The sequence below is a fragment of the Parasteatoda tepidariorum genome, chromosome 2 (assembly GCF_982258835.1).
Source record: "Parasteatoda tepidariorum strain Cologne lab strain chromosome 2, Ptep-v5.0, whole genome shotgun sequence".
Classification (NCBI taxonomy): domain Eukaryota; kingdom Metazoa; phylum Arthropoda; class Arachnida; order Araneae; family Theridiidae; genus Parasteatoda; species Parasteatoda tepidariorum.
In genome coordinates, this window is record NC_141756.1 from 8,115,622 (window position 1) to 8,141,588 (window position 25,967).

Genomic DNA, 25,967 nt, shown 5'->3' on the forward strand with positions numbered 1-25,967 from the left:
AAGGAACAATTAAAAAGTCTAAAGATGTTGAAAAACTCCCACTATTGTTTTTAATTGCAGTGGTTACCTTTTGTTTGATATTTACCGAAATATCGCTCAATCCAGAAACAGAAGCATTTATTTTTTCCTTTTTCAACATTAAGTTATTAGCTAAATTTTGTTTACAGAAAGAAAGATGAGAAGCGGAATCCAAAATCGCTCTGCATGGATAATAGTCTCCCAATTCATTTCTAATATAAACAACTGCAGTAGGCAAGAGAATATTTTGTTTCTTTTTTGATACTAAATAATTAGAAAAAGTGTTCGAATGTTCTTGTGGGAATGAATCATGCACTTGCGAGACAGTTGTTTGATCGGCGCCTGGCATCGTAGAAACTGAGGAGGTAGGAGGCGGGGAAGAAATCTCATAAATATGCAGTAAAGTGTTATGGCGTTTTTTACAAACGAAGCAAGAATTATTCGATTTACAGTCTTTAACTTTGTGATTATTCTTTAAGCAATTAATACACAAATTTAATCGTTTTATTTCATTAAATCTATCCGAAACCTTCATATTTTGAAAAGTATTGCACTTATAAATCATGTGTGGTAATTTACAGATTACACAAGAGTTAGGATTATTATTCGAATTCAGGAAAGATTTACTCTTATTAACAACTTGCTTATGCTTATAAATTGAAGAAGAAGCTGTTCGACTAATACTATCAAGAATTTGGCTTCTTTTTTCTAAAAATTCTAAAAAGTTATCCAATTCTGGTATTTCATTTGATGCGATCGTTTGTTCATATTGTTTTCTAGTTTCTCGATCTACCTTTTTCAAAATGATGTTAAGCAGAAGTATGTCAGATAAATTATTACGATCAAAATTTAGAAGCTTCAAAGCTCTGATATTTTTCTTTAAAATATCTACCATGTTTCTAATATCTCCAGCTGATTCATTTGTAAGTTTTTCAATTTCCAAAATTTGATTTATGTAAGTCTCAGTGAGGAGACGTTTATTCTCAAATCTATTTTCTAATGCTTTTAAAAGTGATTCAAAAGAATCGTCAACAGTTTCCAGACGTTTAGCGTCGCCCAGCAATGACGCTTTCAAATAATGCAGTTTTTGAGAGTCATTTAAATCATTGTTTTTAGTTATAATGTTATCAAATTGCGATTTAAAATTGGGCCATTCGTCAAATTTACCGTGAAATACCGGTAGTGGTATCTCGGGTAGTTTAATTTCTAGTTTTGTTTTCGAATCAGCCTGAGATATTTCATTTTCACAATTAATTATTGAAGGTTTAATTATCAAAGAGTTAAGAATATCTTTAATTCTTACCTCCAGAGCTTCGAGTCTGTCTACTGTTCCCTCCAAGTCCGTTTCTACTTCAGTTACCTCAGGGTCAGTTATGTCTTTTAGCCCATAATAATGCTCCTTTAATTCATCAACTTTTTTATACAATTGTTCCACACGCTTCAGCTTGACCTCTAATTCAGTATGGTTATGTTCCTTCGTCTGGTCAATGTATGTTTCTAGCTTTGTTATGGTACCTTTGACGGCACGCTTCGATCTATTTAGTTTTTCTTTTTCCATCTCCGGGTGTTAAGGATCACTAATGTTCGATACTAAATAATTGATTTCTACGCTGGTTCGTTTGATAACAAATGAAATGGACTGTATTAAAGATTTTTATTATGATTGGTGCTACGAGCACGCTCATGCTATAAGATCAACAACTAATTTTCAACTGATTAGGGTTACAACAAACGGTGGCGAGGATGCTGAGACAAAGATGCCAAGTTGGCGCTATATTTCTGAGATATTGAACAGTATTTTTAACCAGAAATTGAGGAATAGTTTTTAAATCTTTTAGTTTATAGGGCAATCACACTTAAAAATGTTCAATACTTTGCTTGTAAAATTTACCTTTAATGGACTAATGCTGCCTTATAAGTAGCATGACACTTTTACTTAATGCTGCATATATGTTGGCAGAATTTATCTCAAAATTTTAATCACTCTCGTTGCTGTCCTATTTAAAATTAATTTTTATGATTGGTATGTTAATAAATTTTCACTAAGATATTATTTTCTTTCCTATATTTGATAAAACACCACAGTTCTCTTTGTATGAAAAATAGCTTGATGGGGAGTAAACGTAAAATACTACTTCACCATTAAGAGTCTAAATGAAAATAGAAACCTGTTCAAATTGATATGTATATATTGAAGCTGGTGCATGAAACTTATTAATTTTTTAATATTTTAAACTATTTTTTAATTTGTTTTGTTATATAATTTAAGGGAATATTGGTTGTATCTTTCAGTTCGTATTTAAAAATTGCTACTTAATATTTTGCCTGTTGCTATAGCATAACATCATTACATCTAATATGCAAATTTAAATTAGAATTATACTCTGGCAAGTGTTTAGTAAAATTATTTTTCAGACTGATGTTGTTATTGCTGTTTTAAAATATTTGTTTATTATTGCTAGGGTTTTTTAAAATTAACAAAAAGTATATAAATTTTTTTTTTTTAGTTTAACAAAGTTTTTTTAAATCAAACTTTAAAGCATAGAAATGAAAAAAAATTGTTAAAAATATTTAATTAACTTTTAATTTAAAAATTTTGATAAATTGAAAATTTGATTGCTGAAGAGGCTCATTAAAAAAAATGATTCCTCTTTGGAGATAATTTCTCAAACACTAACGCACTTCATTTATTGATATTTTGTACAATTCATCCAGATAGAAATAACCGATGATTGAATGAAGGAATCTATTATGAAATTTAAATAAATTTTTTTTGCTGCGTTATATGCAGACAAAATTGCATGGTGCGTAGTATTTTTAAAAAGTGCTTAAAGGTGCTTATTTTCGATTTTCGTTTTTTTTAAAAGCCCTTAAAGGGGCGGCTTTTTTCATTAGGTGTTTTTTAAAAAGTGCTTAATTTTCCCTTTTAGGAAATTATATATTTTTCTTTACCATGTCAATTTTCGCAATCTATTATGCAAAAGCGTGCTTTTCACTTTGTTCTATTCAAAGTTTTCACAATTCATTCAACCACAATCCATTTCGGCATACCGTTGGTCCATGGCGCGTGAAAGTGCCAATCATTTTACATGTTTGATGAAATACTTGTGAGTCCACATGCTCATCTACTGAGCTGAGTTAGGTGAGATTCTAGCACTCTCATTTACAACTTTTCTGCATTTTGCAAGATATTCTCAATTTCAGGTATCATTTTCCACCCTCTGAAATCGAACCAAAAAATCTCTTGATCTTTTTATGGTGGCTAATATAATCAAGAAAAGAGTTCTATGTCAGAAACTAGTTGTTTTATCATGATCATGTAAAGACTTTGAATATTATTTTGCATTTTGTTAATGTATATAGTGCTTAAAAATTTTTTTTGAGTGCTTAAAAAGTACTTAAAAGGAGCTTATTTTTTGTTGAAGGATTTGGCTACGCTCCCTGAATTAGATTTTTGGTATTTTGATGACAATGACATGAGCCGCTATATTACAGTTCACTTAGCTGCCATGGGGAAGGACTAGGGTGCAATTCTCAGTTGCAGCTTGAAGTTAGGCCAGCTCTGATTAAAGCAAACATGTCTCAGGGATGTAAAAATTGTGTGTGCCCAATGCCGACCTCATTGTTATAATCATGCTGTTGGTCATGAAATTGTAGAGCTTTAAACTCCATGACTACAATAAGCTGTTGAGAGAATGCTTTACTTTAAAAGTGTGATCCAGGAAAAACTTTGTGTTCAATATGTAGCCAATTCTATCTAAATGTAAAATATAAGTATAAATCTATATATAAGAGTATATATGGAATTCATGTATAAATTAGTTATATTAATATAAACACTTTAATAAACCAATCCATATAAGTTATGAGACTTGTGTATACTGACTTCAAAAACAGAGTTATTTTTACTCCCAGATGTTTCGTAGTTGTCACTGAGTAGCTAAATTAAGTAATTTTTTCCCCAGGTAGTCTTGATTGTATGAAAATGCTGATAAATGCAGGAGCTCAATTAAATGCAAATGATTGCCACTTTGGTACACCTCTTCACGCGGCTACTGCTATGAATCGTGCTGAATGTGTCAAATTACTCCTGCAAGCAGGTAAGGAATTTTTTTAACAGCTTTTTATAATTTTAAAATAAGCATTGCAGTAAGTTTAAATTCAAACTTGCCTTAATGATCTTATTTTGTGCTAAAGTTACAGTACATAAATGTATTAAATTTTTATGTCAAATTAATTTGATATGAATTGTTATTGGCTATGCAGAATGTTTCAAAATAGTGTGATTAAATTGAGACGGTGAAAAAGGCAAACAAAAACAATAAAAAACACATAGAAACAATGGCGTCAGGGAGAAACTAGTGTTTTGCAAATCATGTATTTTACAAATACAATAAAAAAATGTTGCCCTTTTATTTGTATTAAATTTCCACACCTTTTATATTTTTGACCTATTACTGTATTAGGAGATGATCAAAGTTTTTTACCCAGGCAACTGTAGATAATCATTACATCAAAGCTGCAGAGATCTTAAATGCAGAACACTTTCTATGTCTATAACAAATCTATGTCTGTACCAGATTTATTTCAAGCAAATCATGCTGCTGCGATAACTCTTTTCTATTAAGCCTTCCTGTGATGAAAGAGTTTTTTTTTTGAGTAAGTCCCTTTAAAAAAACCAATTATATAACAACAAAACCTAATAATTAAAATAAAACCATTATTAAAACAAAACCTAATATATGTATGCAGCAAAGTTTTTTTCCGGACAACTGTAGATAACCATTACATCAAAGCTGCAGAGATTTTAAATGCAGTGAACTTTCTCTGTCTGAACCACATCTATATCTATTTCAAACAAATTATGCTGCTGCAGTAACTCTTTTCTATTAAGTCTTCCTGTGATGAAAGAGGTGTTTTTTTTTTTTTTTTTTTTTTTTTTTTTTTTTTTTTTTTTTAAGTCATGAAAAGTAAAATTAAAAATGAAAAAACAAAAAACAACTGTTCCAATATGCTATTTCGTTTATATTTTTATGTCTCCAAAAAAGAAACTGTTTTTGAAACTTCATATTTGTGCATTAAACGATTTTTAAATTATAACATCCTAAGGTACTTTTGTATCATGATTTTGCTTTAGTTCCTGGGATCTGTCCAGGACAAATTTACTACAGTTTAGCGGTACCTTCACAAATTCAACTTTAGCAAATACCGTAGTTTCACAAATGCTTTTTCTAAAAATTTTATTTTTATATCCCGTACAAAGCGATAAATACCATTTTTACCATATTTTCGTGTTGATTTTTTAATATAATTTTTAATTTTCACAAATTATGTCTAAATTTTCACAAAATAGGTACCTCTCAGGCCACCTAGACAGACCCCTGAGTTCATAGAATTGTAGCTTATTAATTGTTGCAGTTAATAATTTAAAAAAATTTTATTTTTGAATTTGTCTTTATGATGAGATTTAATGTTTTCATAAACTTTATCATAAAATTTATTTGAGAACCGTCTTGCTACCCTTTACTATATTGATCCTCTTTGTAAGTATGTTTCATATATAACTTTATTAGGTTTAATCTTCTTCCATAAAGGGAGTTGCAGGTTTGTGAATAACATTTTATACGTATAAGATTCAATTATTTTTTTAAAACAATGAAAATAGTTTGTTTCACTATTATTTTCCTACACTAATAAACCATGTATTAATTTAAAAAAACAAATTTAAACTTTAAACAGAGAACCTAATAAAAGTTAATTTGTTAATTTATTATCCAGTTTTGTGTTTATCTCTTTATTTTGAGCAGTTGCTAAGTAAATAGGATTCATTTTAACGTTTTGCTTATGGCTGGTACATCTAATGGACTGAAATAAGGGTTCTTGTTATCATACTGTAAGAAAAAGGTTAATTTCAGTTATAGAATAAGAAATATTTATTTATTCATTAAATATTCATTTATTTATTCATATCAGTGAGCTTTCCTAATTCTTTTAAGTCCAATTGAGTTTTAACATCGTTTAATTTCAATTTTTTTAAAATTAGGTGCAATAAAGCCAGCTCCAGTGTTCAATTAAATTTTTAAAGGATGGATTGTGCTTAATAAGCTTTAGAAATTCTATTCAATGCATTTATAGAGTTAGATTATAATTTATTTTAAATGTTATGGACTATTTCAGATAGTTATTCTTGGAACATTTTATACTCTTTTTGTAAATATTTCTTTGACAATTATCAGCTTTATATAGATAATCAAATTTTTCATTATATTTTTTAATTTTAAAAATAATTTATTAGCATCATCAGTTTTTGAATATAATAATCTTTAAAATTTATTATTGTATTGTGTGTAACTTCAGCCATAATTCAATTCAGCCAATTTCAATTTTTTCTGTATTTATTTTTTCTATTGCCGTTTTTTCATACGTTATTGCATAAAAATTTCTGTAATAAGATATTTTTTATTGCAACTTTTTGTTGTTTATACAATAAATTTTTCAGTTATACATATTGAAGAGATTTTATTTAAAATTTATCACTTTATTTTTGTCTTATAATAACACATTTAAATTTGGAATTAAAGTTATTCCTATTTTCATAATATTTTACTGATGTTCATTGTATTTATTCATTGTTTTTACGTTGTTCATTGTCATTATAATGAATTATAGTTATTCCTATTTTCATAATATCTTAATATTTTAAATGATTGTTTTCAATTGCTCCTTTTGATTGTTCTTCTTCTGCTTAGTGCTCAAAATTTTTGCAAAAAATATTGCCTCGTTTTGTAACAATAAAACATGCAGTTTTTTAAATTTATTATCAATTTAATGTATTTAAATCCTTAAACGATGCATAGTAAAGGCGGTCTTGTTTCTACTTGTTACAAGTTTAATTTTGTGCCCAGTTTCACTTTTCATTCTATTCATGAAAAACTTAAGTTCCAATTTTTTTCATTCTTCTTCAAATTTATTTTCATTTTTTTAAAATATGTTTCGATCTAAAAATTATTGACAAGATGTCGTTGTGCGAAGATTTGTTAGTATTAACTAAATATTGCTTTAAACAATTTCCCCACATTACTTTTTTTAAACAATGGTATATGTTTTCTTGTTTACTGATTCAGTGAAAAATATAATTTATGATTAAGAAAAATAAGAAGTTCATCTCATGATATATAATAAAAAATAAAAAAATTATTGAAAAAAATGGCCATTTTGCCAAAGGTTAATTTTAAAGAAAATAATTTTTTTTTTCTTTCTCTTTAACCACCATATCAAGCCACATTTCAACTTTCTTCTGAGCAAACTAGTTTTTCTCATAATATTGTGTAAAAAAATGTACACAAGAAACAATACATTTCATTTCCACATTACATTTTCACAAATTATTTCCTTGTGAAAGTGCTAGACCATTGGTTCCCAACCGTTAGTTGCCTCCCTCCCCCCTCCTAGAAGTTGACTTACATTTTATACCTCCTTTTTGATTGAAAACAACCATACATTGTTGTAAGTGAGCATCAATAAATTTGAATATATGCTAAATTGTACATGATTTTAATTTAAATTTAAATGCAAATAATGAAGCAATTATATCCAGTCACTCCAGAAAGCTTAAGAAAAAAAGTGTGTATCCCTTTCACTTTTGTTTCTTCAAAAGGGGGTGATATTTGAAGCGAAATAATTGAAACAAGAGTACATTTTTTTAAAAATAATTTTTTTAAATGTAATCTGGGAAAATTGAAAACATTAACAACTAAGATGTGAGAGAAAAAAAACTCTGAAAATTTGAAAACTCAATTGTTTATTTTTATCTCTTCAATGACTGCCTTTTCCTTGGTGTCTTCCAGTTAAAGATTGAATATCAGGTTTTTTGCTCGTCTGATTTAAGCTTAAGTCTCCTTTGAAGCAAATGTCCAACCCACTTTTTTGCTTTGTGAGAAGATGAACGACCAAACTAAATTTTCTTTCTACTAAATATGTTGATGGGAACCATATGAGGAGTGTTTTGCTGACTTTTTTATGATCATTAATTGCAAATAATTTCTTTTGAATACTCATTGCCCACTTGAGGATTATCGCCCCGTTAAGGTGATCGTTCCCAGGTTGGGAATCACTGTGTATATATACTTAAGGATACTTTTGAACTTCTGTTTGTAATTTTTTTAAAGTAGTTATATCTTTTGTAAAAAAATTTGTATTTATACAATTTTGTTGAGATTTCTGATTAGATTCATTTTATTTATTTTAACAAATGTCTTTTTTCCCCAGGTGCTCTTGTTAATGCAGCGAAAATTCATGAAACGGCTTTGCACATTGCTGCTCGAGAAAATTTACCAGACGTTGTAAAGATTTTGCTAGAATATGGAGCTAATGTGTTTGCTAGTAATAATCAGAACAAGTTGCCTATAGACCTTTTGAGGGAGCCTATAGGCCCGGTATATGATCTTTTAAGTCATTATGCAGGTATTATATTTAAATGTTTTAGTTTATTACGGTCCTAATGTTTTAATTATACAGTGATGATCTAATTTAGAAATAGAAAAATTAGACATTTAGATGTAGAAGAAGGAAAAACTGTTTTGAAAGCATTACTGAAATACAATTATGTTATGGTGTTCATTAATTTGTTATGTTATTGGTTAATAATTAAGTGTAATATATGATAAGTAAAAAATAACTTGCTGTATACACTCATTCTTAATACTACTACTAAAGAGAGCCTTCATGTATGTTAGTGTCTTTGAATTAAGTGCAATGAAATATTAAATTTAGTGCAATGAATTATTAAAATTAAATTTATTTGTATGATGATTTTTTCAATTTAAAATATTTTTAAATTGAAAAATCATGGTGCAACTAAATATCTGAAATCAGAAAGCCATTTTGGCGTATTTTAAAGTCTAATGTAATAAGGTGTTTTTTTCATTAATATTTAATTTAAATGGAATCTTTATTTTCAGCACAACCTGCTATTTTGAAAGATTTGTGTCGCCGTCGAGTACGCCAATTGTTAGGAAGCCGTAGAATAAGATTTTTGACTGAACTTGAAGTTCCTAAGACTCTGTTGCTTTATTTAATGCATTTAGAGTGATGGTGATTTTGCTAAATTATTCATATTTTTGAATTATTATTTTAGGAGTGTAAATAAATGTCTGCATATCTGAAGAATTATATTGTATATTGTTATTCACTTTTCCTTTATTAATTTATTTTTGCTTGAAAAATGACACTGTTAACTTTTATATACTCATGTTATTTATTTTCATTTTTATTTATTTATTTATTTAAAAAAAAAAATTTTTAAGCAATTCTGTATATTATTATTTAGTTACTGTTTTTCCTTTAAACTATTTTATTGTTACCTGAAATATAGTCTTTACAATTAGAGCAGGCATTTCAGTGTTGTTGAGAATTTAGTGTAGAAAATATGAAACGCTTTTTCCCTGTGATTAAGTTTTAAAATTAAACATATCTTCTGAACAAAAAATCCTCATTGCATGCATTTAAAATGTAAATGTTTTTTTTTTTATTTTTTAAATTCTGATAAGGCATTACCATGTTAACATTACTACAAAGAGCACGTTAATATATATTCATGAGAATTGCATCTTTTATTATTTTTGAAGAATATGTTAATCATTTTTTATATATCTCCCCCCCCCCTCCCCCAGAAAAAACGCCCAACTTTTGAAATGAAGTCATAAAATAATAAGGTGTAAGTATATCTTTCATTCCATAACATTATTAGTTTATTATTTTTTAACACTTTGTCGATTGATCGATGAGATCTCTCTGATTGGCAATAGTTGTGTTTTTTTGAGGAGCAGAGTTAAAATTCTCAATGTTTGGGAACTATTTAAACTTCTCTCAAAAGAACACAGCTAATGTAATATAACACAATGTTGTATATATGTTTTTAAAAATATTTTCAAAATATTTTCATGGTTTCGCCCACTTTGCTTCTTTGCTCATACTAAATTATCACCACAATTATTTGAAAACATATGCAATCAAAATATATGTGAAAGCTCTTAGAGGCTCTTGAGAGCATTTGAAATATATCTACTTAGTAGATATGTGAAAGCTGTGGAGTACCATCGATAGCATACTTCAAAGAATTTCTAAACATTATTATATCAAGTATCAAATTTATGTCATTTGAGTTTAAAACAAATGAATTCTAATTGTTGCATCATTATTTTGTTTAAATGCTTGTAAAAGTTTTTTTGTTGCTTACATTTGTAAATTTCACTAGTTATAACTGTTAAAAAATGCACAGTGGGTAGTTTATACTCACGTATAATTTGTTCGGTCAGCAAACTTTTAAGTATACAGAATGAAAAATATTGATGATTCTTTGTCCATCATCACACCAATATTCAGAGTGCACAACCCACAACTTGCTATCAGGGGACAAATTGTAGATTGTTACCCTTACATGGTCAATGTGCAGCCTCCTGTTGTGTAATAAAACATTACATAACTGATATAATAATTTTGTAATGGTTTTTCAAATAAATTTAACTAAACTTAAAAAAATTCATTCAAGGCAATTAATTCAAATTAATAAAGGTATAAATTCGAGACATCAAAAATTTTAAATCCTTGGACATTCTCATTCTTTTATTTTCTACTTACTTTTTTTCCCTCTTTTTTTTTAAAACAAAGAAGATTGTCTTAAACCAAAACATGTTAAAAAAATGGTAGGATTTATTTTAAAATCAAGGAAGTAATTTATGTACATTAAAAAAAAAAAAAATATGTACCGAAATCAAATAAACTTTTTCTTACAGAAAGTTTACATTATTCTGTTATATGAAATTTTTTTAAAGAAAACAAAGTATGTAAATCCTTAATTTTCAATTAAAAAATATTATATATATTTTTTGTAAATATTGTATACCTAATTTGCTGTTCTTTGTCCCTTAATTTTATTAAATAATTCTATTAAATTATATTGTTCTCATATTAAAGAATATTTAATTTTTTATCAATTGATATAAAATATGAATTTATTGCAGTCCCCTAAGGCTAAAATATTTTTTATTTGTCCATTTCCTAAAAAAAACAGGTTGTGCACTCTTATAAACATGATTGCCTTAATTTCTGTCATACTTTGGCAGCAGCAAAAATTTGTTTGTTGTTGCTCTTATTAATCAACATGCCTTAATAACCTTAGATGTTATCATTTTTGTTATTTTAAAATGACTTGTTACATCATGCATTTTGATGCATCATATTTTTTTCTTGTTTCCTGATTTATGTAACATAATACTATATATAAAAGTTTATTTTATATTTTGAAAGAAAAATAACTGTAACCTATCTATTAAATCTTTTAATCAACATTTTAATATTATTATGGAAAGCAAATTACGTTTGTAAGTACAGAAAACTAAATTTCTGTCTTTATTACAAATTACAGTTAAAAATGGCATTATTATGAGTTGCAATTTGTGTTGCAGTAGTTTGTTTTTCTTATATCTAGTTCATTTTGCCTTAATTGCTACAGCATTTGTTTGAATATACTATTTGTTAAACATTTAGAGATTTTTAACATTTTTACTTTTCATTGGTAATTGAACATTCAATTGTAATATTAATAATTTGATTATCATAAATTTTTGTTTTTAAAATTTTTATTACGAAGAAAGAAATTGCTACTTTGCATACATTGAATTAAATATATATGACTGTGCAAATATTGTCATTTAAATGTTAAAAAATATGTATGAACATGTTTTTTGAACAAAAGGAAAAATAAGTTAGTAGTTTTAGTTGTTTAGTTGACAAAAATTAGTTAGTTGAGAAATTAGTTTAAAAAAAGGATGGGGCACTGTGATATGGGACAATCCATATATATTATTATCACTTTATTGGTCGAGGAAAGATTTCACTATTGGGACATTAACTTATATTTGTATAATTACTTTTAAATTTTTGAAAAATGCTTTCAAGTACACAAGATATATTTATAATTAGTGCAAAGGGTTCTAATTTTGTTATTTGAGTTATTAAATAAATATTATGCCTGTGAGTTTTAGACACATAAATTAATGTAAACTTGGAATGCATGTACGTGCAATTACTAAATACTTATGTTTAGTGCGAAAAAAACTAACAAAAAAAAAACGGACCACCCAGAATAAGTTTTGATCTAATGATCGGATCTTCACGTTCTAGCAATCAATCTTAATAGCTCGAGGGGTGACATCAAATATGCTAAATGAAAGGTGCAAACGATATTTTTAATTTCGAAGTCAGGTACAAAAATCTACTTTCTCTGAATAAACATGCCTTTTTTCGACGGTTTCGGATTTCTGACCGCCCGAATTATGGTCCAGATAGTTTGATCATTAGAGGGCTTTAAAATTTGAACCCCTGAATGTTAATTTTACTTTTTGCTATATCTTTAGAACTATTAAGATAATTTCAAGCAAAATATAACTTTCTTTCATTATTTATTATTTTTTATTTAATAATAGTCGAAAAATTTTGAATTTTAAGGTATGGAATTTTTTGCATCACTTTAAAGAGTGCAATTTTAAATGGCAAAATACAAAATTTGAGCTGATTCGGTTGAATAGTTCCTGAGAAATTGAATCTTAAAGTCAGATATTTAAAATTCGATTTCTCAACTAATCTATCGATTTTGCTCAAATTTTGTAATTTGTTTTGTAAAATTATGTTCTTTCAAGTATATACAAAATTTGTATACCTTACAATCTAATTTTTTTTTACCATTATTAAATGAAATAATATAAAATAATAAATATTTACTAAAAGTTATTTTTTGCATAGGATTATCTTTGGATGAACAAATTTTATAATTGTGTGCAATTAGCATACTTGTATTAATTGTGTATTGATTAGCATATTTGAGCTCTCCCCCTCGAGCCATTAAGATTGAGTCCTAAAACAAGAAGATCCGATCATTAGACCAAAAGTTATTCAGATTGGCCCTTTTTTTTGGCGCACTGTATTATTATGCTATGGGTAATACTTGATGGATAAAAAATGGCAAAAAAAGTTTATTAAGGTAAGATTTTTCAATAAATAATATCGTTTTAACATGTAAGGGTGAAGTAAAAAAAGTGATAATCATATACATTTGTACATTCCCCAAAATTTTAAGAACATGAATTGTTAAATTGAAAACTATTTTTCATTTATTTTAATATTAAGTACAGATTTTTTTTTTTTCAATTGCTTTAGTTTTGGTTTAGTGTTATAAAGTGTAGAATTTTGAAAATTATGTTTTTCTGTGTTTTATACATTAGTTATTTTAGTTAAGTTGTTTCTGTTTAAGTTATTTCATTTTGCATTGAATTATGAAAATTTTATTTTTGTTATTGATTATATCTCTTAGACAGTATGTATATTAGTTACAAACTCTCCATTGTGCAATAAAATTGATTTGGACTCTTACTTTGCTTTATAAAATGGTCATTTTAATAGTATCGGGCACATACAGAAAATCAAATTTGTTTGATTGTTGTAAGGTTCAGAGAAACATAAATGGAATATTGTGTTTAATGTTTCTAAGAAATTAAAAAGAATAAATAATATTTGCTAGAACAGATGTAAGTTCCACTGTGACTGTAGTGAAATGAAACTATATGTTCGCTGATGATTGATTGGTTGTTGCTGCTTTTAGTAGTTTTGCTTACCGTGTCTTTGTTTTGACTTGTGATTTATGAAAAATTTGGTTTTTTACAATTTGGCATTTTTAGCCTTTTTTTTTTCTATTGTAGTCTTCATTTGTTTAGGTTAAGGGTTTTTAATGTGTGGCCTGTGGGCCAATGGTGTTACTCTGATGGTATTTTTAATATACCGACTCAGTCAAATTGTTTCTGACAGGGCTGGAAGAAAACTGGGCTTATTTTTAAACCAGGTTTTTTTAAAGTTTAGACTGGTTTTTTTCTCTCTTTTTTTCTAAGAATAATGTTTTAAAGCTTTAATTGAAATGAACTAAACCATTCTGAAGTATTTTATAGTATTTAATTATTCTATTAAACTATAAATTGATGTTTCAATAAATATTCAAAAATATTCTAAGATAAATTCTATTCATGTCAGTTTTTAAAATAGTACTGTACACTTTTCTTCTGATATCTAAAGTTTTTAGAAAGATGCAGTCTAAAGGCAGCATGTTTTTGTAAAAAAAACTGACTTAATATCTAGTGAAGCAATGAAAACATTGAAACATTTTTTTTTTTTAAATATTCGCAGCATGAAACTTTTTGTAATAAATAAATTCTATTCATGTGACCCTTAAAAATAATACTGTAAGCTTTGCTTTTGAAAATAAATTTTTTAGAAAGTTGCTGTCTAAGGACAGCTTGTTTTTGTGAAAAACTTTTCTAATATATATACAATAAAAACGTCTAAAGTTTTTTTTTTTTAATATTTGCAGCATGAAAGTTTTAATTTTTTGATAAAAAATGAATTCTATTTGTGTCAATCTTTAAAATAGTGCTACACACTTTTGCTTCAGAAATATAAATTTTAACAAAAAGTAGCAATAAAAAATAAGCTTGCTTTTTTGTGAAAAAGTATCTTAATATATGATGATCAAACAGATGTTTGTTCATTATACACATAAATAGTATTTTAGAAATATTTTCTCCCAGGAACTTTCTCTTTTTTAAGATAAAGAGTTTTGATTCATATTACTTTATAGAATGGTGGCGTACACTTTGTTTCTGAAATGTTAACAATTATGAAAATAGCAGTCAAGAGTAAGCTTATTTTTGTTAAATAGGGTCATTATAAAGTGATACGAAGAGCATTTCAAAAGCTTATTAAAAACATTTGTTAAAAGTAAATTTTTGTTGTTTGAGTTAAATAGTTCATCCTTACAATTTCATCATATTCTGTGCTTCTGAAATATAAAAAAAATTTTTAAAATAGCATAAAAAAATTTGACTTATATATAGTGACAAAACGGATTTTAAAAAAGAAAATGTTCTGCTTAACTTAAATTTGATATAAATACTTTCGATTTGTGTCACTGTTTGAAATATGTGCTTCATATTGCTTTTCATTTTCATTGCAATCTTTTATGTAAAAATTAAAATGTCGCCTTACCCATATTGACTCCAATTGATTTTTAATTAATTTTTGGTGATATTTATTAATTGAAATAAAAAAATAAGCTACGTGCTAAAAATCAAAATTAATGGGAAATGATACTAATTTGTTTCAGAGAGAATAAAAAGTCGGCACACTATTATTGACTTTAATGGTTTTTAATTTTGGTAATAGGTACTGATTGAAATAAAAAAGAAGGAAAAAAAACTAAAAATTAATGGAAAAAAGGCACTTGTTCGTTATGATGAACGTAAAAAGTCAATACTATTATTGACCCCAATAAGGTTTAATTTTGGTAATGGCACTACTGCTAATGATAGTTGCAGCAGTTTTGGCAGGCATCAAATATGCCAATGGTACAATTAGTATGTTTGGTAACTAATCAAACTGCATCTTTACTGTGCAGTTTTAATATAGATACTGTGGAAAGAGGTTTTGGTTACTAATAAAACCGCCATTGCTGTGCAGTTTTAATATAGATACTGTGGAAAGAGGTTTTGGTTACTAATAAAACTGCATCATTACTGTGCAGTTTTAATATAGATGCTGTGGAAAGAGGTTTTGGTAACTAATAAAACTGCATCATTATTGTGCAGTTTTAATATAGATACTGTGGAAAAAGGTTCTAAACGAAACGAACGACTCGGAAAGTGATAAGTACCTAGGAAGATCGTTTGTTTTTGAGTTAGTTAATCATTATTTTGATGGGATGTAACCACTAAAAATGTGTTTCGCTTTATCTAATAACGGATACTACTAAAAAATAGGATAATACTTAAAAAGGAAGTGTTTTATTTTCATTGGGTGAGAAAGATTCTAATATTTCGAATTAGAGTATTTGAATTAGTAGAGCAATTATCGTTTGCTTTTTAGAGTATTTATTTTTTTCTTCCCTTCTTTACGTTTTTGTTTTAGTTATTAAAACATCCTTAAAAGAGAGAATTTATTTAATTTTTTATAATAATTTAGTAGCTTCTGAAGATTTTGAATGCTTTAAACTTCATTTGAGTATTGACTTTATTTTAATAAGCTGAAAATAGTTTAAATGAAGAATAATTTTTATTTAGTTTTTATCATTAAAGAGTTTCTTTTTCTTCCTTTTTTTTTTTGCAGATTTTTTTCAAGCTATTATAATGTATTTCTAGCTATTTCGTCATTACTTTTTGGTATTTTTCTCGGGATAAGACTTAAGTACAGTGTTTAAAGGCACTGCAAAAAAAGTTTTTTTTATTTTTTTTTATAGAATTTTATAAAACTGTTACACATACTTATTTTGAAATCATTTTGATGTTAAATGTTAACCTTAGTTGAATGTTTTACTTGAAATTTTTCAAAAATAATTTCTCAATGAATATAATTCGAATATTCTTTTTAGGTCTTTGTGATCTTGGACATCATATATGGTATTGTGGACTGTAAAGAGAGAATCGCGATTTTTTCTTTAAGGTGATGTAAAATCAGTTTAAGGTTGAGAAGAAAATTGATTGCATAGGGGTTAATGAACGTAGATTCACCTATAGATAGATTAATTTAGAGATATATGATGTAAGGTCAGAGTAATTTTAGTTTCTGACATCATTGTCAGTATATGTAAATCTTTATTTTCATCAATTTTTCCAACACCATTTTTTTATCTTTAGTATGGAACAATTCATTCATAAAGTATGTATGAGGTTTTTTATGGTTCAATGTCGCTCTTTTGTTTCCATTTCGAATAGTTGTTCTAGTTAAAGAGGCAAAGACATTTCTTTACGTCCAATAAAAAAGAAAAATGATGATAAAAATGACAAAAAATAAATATAAAATAAAATGAAAGTATGTTAGATAAATTTTTGCTCTATGTTAAAAATTCATTGCAGCATTTTTCATGTAGTTCTGTGTATATCGTCAATTGCATTTTTCAAACTAGCTGACACATGGATTAGAGGACAAATTTGTTTCAATTTTAATCAAATTGTTAGAAAGATTGTATTTAAAACTGCTCTTTCAACCATTTTTTTTAAAAATATGAGTTTTTTTTTGTTTATTATAGAAAATTATGATAGGCCCCTTTGATTGTATATATTTGGAATCCCTTTAAAAAATAAAATAAAATAAAAAGACTTACAATAAGCACATTATGGATCATAAATTAATAAATCAGAAAGAACAGAAACGTTTTTGTAATATTTCGCAAACGCTTTCATCTGACCGATTATTTTTGAGATAAATAAGAGTAAATAACGGATTGAAATCACTTTAAAGCGTCAAATTTGAGGATGAACCTTAAGGCTAATGATGATTTTAATCCCTCATTTGCTATTCCCGACTTCAGTAATGATAGTTGGGAAATGTTCTTGAATGTTTTTTCAGTGAAATAATTTTTTGGTGCCCTTGATATGCATAACATTTTTAATTTTACTTTTATAAGGATTAAAAGAATGAATTTTTAATGTGCTAATTCTAGGACACACTGCTAAACGTATATTTTTTTGCCGATGTCGATAAAGTCGTCAATGCAAAGTCATCGAGTACAAGTTAATTCATTCTACTTATTTTTCATTATTCATTTTTATTTTAGGCGATTTTTTTATTATTTAGGTTTTTCTAAAAATAAATAAAACAGCTGAGTTTACTTGCCTCTAAAATTTCGAAGTACTTTTTTCAGTCATTATACTACGTTGATTTTTTTAACCAAATAATTTTTAGATGTTTATTATGCTTTTCCATATACGAATTTCCTGATTTTAAACAACTACTCTGCGCCTCTACGTTTTCTAAATTCTAATTCGTTTCTAAATTTCTTTTCGTTTTCTGAATTTTCGATAATCATGTTTTTCAACAGTACTAATAATCTTAATTATAATTTGAAATACGAACTCATTGTCTTGTTAACTTGCGTTTTATGACTCGTTTTTTTTCCTTTGTTTTTTGACATACGAGTGGTTTTGATTTTGATATAGTGTAAACATAAATGAGAGGAAAAAATTAAATGCAGAGAAAATATACTGAATATATGAGAATGCAGAGAAAATATACTTTAGTTTTAATATATCCTTGCATGCGTTCCTCAAAATATGAATTAACAAAATCAGTTCTATACTGCTTCTGTGTATGTTTGGGAAGTATTCGGAAATGTTCTACATTCATCTAGAATCTTTTTCTTCGTTATTCTGAAAGTTGTGTGTAGTATATTATTTCTTTATTGCTAAATAACCAGGGAGTTCACCCAAGAGACTGCATCTGATTTATTGGTGCGTTTTTATAACTCAGGCCACGGTAGTGAAATATGCATTTCGCCCTGCATCAATTATTTCTAGAGTAAAAGTGGCAGTTTTTGGCGGAAAAAAAATAGGCCTAGCAACATCGCCAACATTGGTTATTTGCCAACACAGCTATTTCTTTTCCCTGTTGTTTGTTGTTGTTAGTGTTTTGCTGTCATTGAAAGTAACCACCGAAAATGGCTATCTCAGCAGAAAATTGGCGAGGAATCAACTAACAAGAAGGACCGAAACGGGAAAATAAAGAAGAAAAACTTATAAGAAAAACCCATGCTTTCCTTCGTTCTGGCGCTTCTGGTTTCTTTGTAGCCGTGTCAGAAATTGCAGTTGCTGTGTTTTTGGCATAACTCCAGTAACTTTGTAATGAAACAGGGATAAAGTTACTGGGGCATCAAGAGATTCATATTTTGTTGCGAGCGAAAGAAAGTATAAAATAATAATGCAGAAGGTACTTTTGTTTACAGAAAGTACTTAGAAGTAATCCAATTTCTTTGCATTATTTAAAGATAAACCTTATTTACTTATGCTATAATTAGTTCTCAATACTACACGTTTCGAAAAATATTATATACATATACTATATATTTATATATGTATACATATATGTATCTCAATGAAGGGGCAAAAAAAAAAAGAAGAAAAAGGAATTAAAGAAAAGAGTGATTAACAAAGAAAACAATGGAAAAATAGATTTTTAACGGAAAGATAAAAAATTATAAAAATAATTTTTTTAAAAAAATTATTAACAAATTAAAAAGCCGAAAAACAAAAGTAGGATAAGATATGACTTCGTCTTCAGCTCACACGATTATAGCCGCAAGATAGAGTGTTGTCTAATATAGTATTAGTATGTCCAAAGCAAAACATATTGAAACAATAGTTTTTTTTAAAAATTATTTTAAAGTTAATATTTAAAAAAAATTTTATAATAATTTTTCTTCTTACCTTTAAATTCCCCCCCCCCTTGTTTTCATATATATATATATATATATATATATATATATATATATATGTGTGTGTGTGTGTGGTATCTGTAATCTTCTCAAAGTGTTATCACCCACTTGCTAAACTTCAGTTGAAAGTTATGAGGATTCTTAAAATTAAATAATTGGATTCGATCTGAAATGATTGATGCATAAAATTAATTTCTTGTTTACGAGGAAAAATTTTTTCTTGTGACCGAAACGAGTGAGCAATATGAGTTATAAGTATTTACTTCTACTTTTTTTGTTTGTAAAATGTTTAATACTCAGAAATAAAATGCCTTGAATTAAATGAAAGAATGTTCTACACGATATGAGGTCGACTTTGAGGTCGTATGTTTATTCTGAGCAACCAAAACTTTTAACAGTTCCAAAATATTTTTTAACTGGATGTGGAGTTTTGACCAATAAAATAGGAAAAGGGTAGCAAAAATGTAGAAAACATGGTCGTAATAGTCAGGAGAGCGGTCGAAAGTTTAGTCCTTTTAAATGTTTATTTCACTTTTTGGATATTTCGCCATATTTTAGGAATCTTTTAAGGGGACACGGGACCTTTCAAATGAAAATTTATGAAAACTTGTTTTTTAATTTAATTTTACTATTATGAACATAATTTATTTATTTTTTAGCATATTTTAGGAAATAGGCCAAGTAAAAACAATTTTGGTCAAAAATTTTTTAAAAATTTAATAAAATATGAAAATTTTAAAAAATACGAAAATTGTCCCTTGTGTCTGAAATTTCATCCAAATAATTTAAAAATTTTTCTATAGATAGATAATGATGATATAAAGACTCTCTAGCATCAGTTATTGTTTCACTTCAACAGGTTTTGAGAAAAAAAATTTTTTTTAGTTCCGACGCTTTTTTTTCGAAAATTTTCATTTCCTCCTACAGTTAAAGTTGTATAAAAAACTTTATAATTAATATTTCATGAAAACAATGCTACATTGTCTTTATAACAGTCATATGAAGCATATGAAAAATTTTCAGGCAAAATTTTCAAATATTCAGACACAAGGGACAAATTATAGAAGTAAATTATGCAAAAAAAGTTAACGGAGAAAAAGTACTTTTTTTGTGTAAATTAACTAAAACTCACTGTAATAGCTATAATATCATGCTTAAAATATAAAAAGAACTTCCGATGTATTCTTAATATAATAAATGCTAAATTTTTACCAATACAAACGATTTTTACATAAAAATATTGTTCGTTATGCATCATATCAATATGTCATGTAACCTTGAAACAAAGAAAAAAGATTATTTTTGTGTGCATAAAAATTACACTAAAAACATTATTCTCTATAATTTTAATAAAACAAATAATATATTTGATACCAGATAAATAAAAAAATTATTGACATTGACATAGGAAAAGCATATTGCAGAATTTCGATAACATGCTAGAAAATTTCATACATTTGAATTCAAAGTGCCCACAATTGTACGGTTAAACAAAAGTACGGTTAAAGTTAATTTGGCGTTGCCAAACAGTGTCACATTATACTAATTAAAAAATATTTTATAGAAATATTGATTTGAACATAAAAAAAAATCAAAATAAGCTTGATAACTACAATGTAAACAAACAGACAGCTTATGGAACGTCAAAAGTGCCACGCCCACTTTTCAGAAAAATAGCTATAATATCATAAAAAATCATCGTATCGAAAAAATTTGAACAACACGTGATTCAGGCTGACTATCTTTACATTTTTAACAAAAAAAAAAATTTTTTTTGAAAATTTTATGATTTCAAAAATTTTTTGCACACAATTATAAATTTCGAGTATTTAAAGATAATTTTACGCCAAATATAGTTTTAACAATTATTTATTGTTTCAGTTTATAGTGGTCGAAAACTTTTTCAGTTGCAAGGTACCCAAATTTTTACACCATTTTAAACTGTATAATTTTAAATGACCAAATACAAACAAAATCGGTTCTAATTGTTTTCGATGATGTATTTTAGTTTTGAAATGGAGCTTTTTTAACATAATGGTTCAATGGAGAACTACATTATTATTTAAAGTACTAATATTATAGTTAAACGTTGAACTGAGTTTTGAGTGTGTAAACAATTTTTCTTTTACAACTCTCTGTATTAAAAAATACCCGCTATTTTAAAATTACCCCATTTTTTCTTCTTTTTTTGAAAAGCATGACTATCTGATGGAAGTATTATGAGAATATCTCCAACCAGTAAGTGTGTCTTTAGCAATAAACAATAAATCATATCTCCCACTGTCATATTTTCATTTTTGGATATAAAATACATCGAACGACGAGTGTTCCACTAGATTTCGAATGATCTTAGAAGTCATTCGAATGTCCTCCAAGATAAAGAGGGTTATAAAAGTTGCCGATCTCTGAAGACGCAGTCATAATTTTAAATATCAATTACGCTCAAAGTACCGTAGAAAATTTATATTCTAAGAATATAGATTGACAGCTTAATATTAAAATAGCTCTCACAAATTTAATAGCTTCACTGAAGATATGCCATAAAATATAAAAGCGGATTCAAAACGTTGGATTTTTTATTGATATATCAAAAATAAGCTGAAGTAAATGTTATATTCCAAGTATGCGAGGGCTCGTAGATATCGAATTAAGTTTTTAGTCTTAGGAACAAAAATATACTTTCCTTAATGTTTACATTTAAGGGCACTTTTTTTGGAATAAAAATAATCGTCTTTATTGCATTTTTTTGACTTATTGATGTGTTTGGAATCCCCTTTTAGCATTTAAAAAAAAATCTAAATATTTTGATAAAAGGACGCAGTAAAATTTTCTATTGATTTAATAAACATTAAATTATTATATAAAGTTGACTAATAAAGTCCAACAAAAATAAAAGTATATTAATTTTTATTTTTAAAGAAAATTCATACTTATTGTATAAAAAATTTATGTTTAGGTTTTGAATGCTGTCATGCTGGTTGAATGTTAGTTTTTTTTAAAATAACTATAAAACCTTCTCAAAATTGATAATTTTAACCTTTTTTTTCGATGTAATTTATGTAAGGTGTATGGAGAGTTTGAAAATTTAGAATTGTTTTAAGAATTAGTTTGGTCGTATTTTAGTTTTGTATGTTACTAATTTTGAGGTAAAAGTATTAAAATTTCTCATTTCTATTTCTTAACTTCTATTTTACTCTATTGACGTCTCTAGAAATGAACTTTGTACCGTTTTTCACCTTAATGTTGATCAGCCCAACCACATAGTTTATCTACTATGCTTAACTCAATTAATAAATGATTCTTTATTCCGTTGCAAATTTAGAAAAAACCATTATCTCTATGGAGAGAGCCTATTTGCATCGAATTGCTCGCCAAATGATAGCAAGCTCCTAGCGCGAAAGTATATCAACTCTTGAAACAACGTTGCACAGCCACGTTTACTTGCTTTCTTAAATTGTAATAAATGAGGAAAACAAAGCTGTTAGAATAAAATATATTATATTTTTTTGTGTTTCCCGTAAAATGAGAGTTACATCATATTTAAATAATACTTTGTTCGCATTTAAAGAAACTGATGATAAAATAATAAATATCGTTTCTCTCTCGCAGGCGATTTCTTCTACAACGAAACAGAAGAAAAAATTCATTATCTCGCATTTGATTTGTCAGGGACATGTCAACATAAGACCCGCCATTTTTAGTGGTCCAGTCAAATCCAATGTTCTTGCAACGTCATATAGTTGTTTCTTTTTTAGGAAAGCATGTTCTCCTTATTTATCGAAATGCGTCTGTGATTCCAGTAAGACTACAAGGCTATAACATTTTCTAAATAATTATATGACATATATTGTAAAAGATAGAACGAATTAAATTTATGTCATACGTGTTTAACTTTTAAAAGCTTATTTGTATAATTTGATAATTCCTTAAAACGGAACTATATGCAGTCGTGGATGATCACTTAAATCCTATACTGCAATGGTCTTTTCTTAACTTGCAATGGAGTATAAATATTCACCATCATAAAATTAAAATTTCGATCCTAATTCAAAAGATAAAGGAAATTTCACTTGGAGCAATGGGACAAACTAACCCTCCCGGAAAACTTTTTCAATAGAAATAACTAGTACCTGCATTAAATAGTAGGAAAAAAAATCATCGAAAATTTCTCAAAGTTAGACTGACAAAGAGAAAATAGTGTAACCAACAATCCGTTTACCAGTGGGTAATTTTTCTAAGGTCGGATTGAGCCGTTAGCAGTATACGAATGATCCCCGGTATAAAAAGTTAGGTTACCTAAACAGTAATCGAGCGTTATCCCGTATAAAATAATTCAAGCACTTTATAGTAATGATGATTTTACACAATGGTGGAGAATTACTTGTTATTTCCTCATGAAATTTAAACATGCATGCCTTCAAATCTGATTTCAAAACTAATGATGGAACATTGAATCAAAAGCAGTTTAGAATGATTAATGCTTGTTAAAAAACTTCAAACTATTGTTGAGATGTTTCATAAAGCATCCTAGCTTCTGAGGCTGAGTGATTACCTTTACCTGACTTGAGGATCATCAGTCCCAAGGCTATGTCCTCCTCGACACAACATATTTAACTCAATAATTGAACCTACAATTCAAGAGATAACAGTTCTCTCTCATGCAGGCATAGTTTGTAACCGAGCGCCGGCGAGCAGGGGGCGAAGCCTCCTAGTCTATCTATATTATATAAAGCGCTAATACGTGCGTATGTATGTATCAATAAAACCGATGATATTTCTTTTCTCGCGCTGGCAACAGTTTTCATTTTTAATTGATTGGATTCGGCGCGCAAGAGCACCTAGTGAGCAACCAGATAACAATAACCAGAGTGAGCATTATCAGGTTGTTCAATTCAGATTCATGCACTGAAAACATGTCAATATTTAATTTAAACTCAATTAGGAATTAATTAATTAATTGGGTATAATATAAAAAAAACACAACTACTTCCACTTAGTAGGAATAACATTTACCATGACGCAATGCTAAATTCTATGCCACTATCCACATAAATGCCACTATCCACATAAATCAATTATTAATCAAAAATCGAATATCAATTACTTTTCTTTATAATGCAATAAAATCTGGCGAGCAGCTATTTAAACGATCAAACACTTCGTTTGTTTATTTGTGGCTTGAAGTTAGGCTCGCAGAAAATGCCGTTCATGGGTTAAATTTAGTAGGAATAACACAACCTGTGACGTAGGCTATAATATACCCAATTGAAGTGAGAATGCTTTAAAAGGCCGCTGTTGAATTGATATTTTTCTACTTGGAGCTCCCTAAACTTCTAAAAAACGTTTATGTGTTTGTATTGAATGCATTGAATTTTTTTATATTTCGCGTTTATTTATGCATTGAATTTTCACGCTTTAAAATGCAGAATATTAGTGAAGCAATATTTGATAATTTATTTTGCTAATATGTTTCTTATTTAGCTAATGTTTTGATTTTTTCTAATAATATCTAAATATTCAATCTAAATAGCTAATATACTTTTTTAAAAGCCAATAAGAACATTGGTAGAATTCTTCTACATAAGTACAATACTATGTCTTTGATGATAAAATACTATGTCTTTGATGATAATATATGTCTTTGTGCTAGAACATTGTGTTCATTGGCGAGCGAGAGCAGCGAGCCATGGTTCACGGCGTGAACCACATAGGATTGCGTAGCAATTCTCGGGGGTTGGCAAGCGTTAGCGAGCAGGGGGCAGAGCCTCCTAGTATTATATAAAACGCTAATACGTACGTATGTATGTATGTATCAATAAAACCGATGATATTTCTTTTCTCGCGCTGGCGACAGTTTTCATTTTTAATTGATTGGATTCGGCGCGCAAGAGCACGTAGTGAGAATCATATGGCTAATCCATGTTATATAAAACGCTAATACGTTTTAATTGATAGGCTTCGGCGCGCAAGAGCACGTAGTGAGCAAAATTAAAGTTTAGAATTGCTTCGGAGAAATTTGAATTGTTAACAATGACTTAAACAAAAAGTTTTATTTTAACTGATAAATACTATATTATAATTTTAACTTTTTCTATGACTATACTCATTTTCTTACTCTTTGTTTTTTATACATTTTATATTTTTGTGATAAAATAAAGAACTTATAGTTGTTCTGCTTCTGAACACTGATGAAAACGCAAAATGATGGGCTTCATCAACAATCAAAAATATATACATTTATTTTACAAATTCCATATTAGGGTGGCGCCATTCAGAGAATTAAAAATACAAAATTATCTTTAGCGAAGCCGATGCTTTACATCCGGCGTTCAGTGGCAGACTACTATTTCATATTGTTTTACAACACATGGCTTTAGCCCTTTTGTGGGAAAGACTTTAAAACAAAACTTACAACAGTTACTTTTCTCAACAACTGAAATTTAGAATAGTGTGATTAAGAAAAATATGTGAACTGTTTGCAATTTCAAATTAATATTGAAATGTACAGGTTTAGAATTTTCTACAGTGAAAAGTTTTCGGAACTTCAGTGTTCAAAAAAGTATACAAAAGCTAGACGTTAAGAACGTATCCAATGAGCGAGGAAAGCGAGCATCGGATTGCGAAGCAATCCGAAATGAACTGC

At 27.8% G+C, this 25,967-nt stretch overlaps 1 protein-coding gene across 1 annotated transcript in view; it reads left to right on the plus strand.

Moving 5' to 3' along the window:
- LOC107453335 (uncharacterized) overlaps positions 1-13,446 on the plus strand; it is a 31,022-nt gene extending 17,576 nt beyond the window's left edge. Inside the window, exons 4-6 of the mRNA XM_016070119.4 lie at positions 3,984-4,118; positions 8,287-8,481; positions 8,979-13,446. Coding sequence (XP_015925605.1) covers positions 3,984-4,118; positions 8,287-8,481; positions 8,979-9,109 — 461 coding nt within the window. The 3' untranslated portion in view covers positions 9,110-13,446. The remainder of the gene's footprint in view (positions 1-3,983; positions 4,119-8,286; positions 8,482-8,978) is intronic.
- The last annotated feature ends 12,521 nt before the right edge of the window (positions 13,447-25,967 follow it).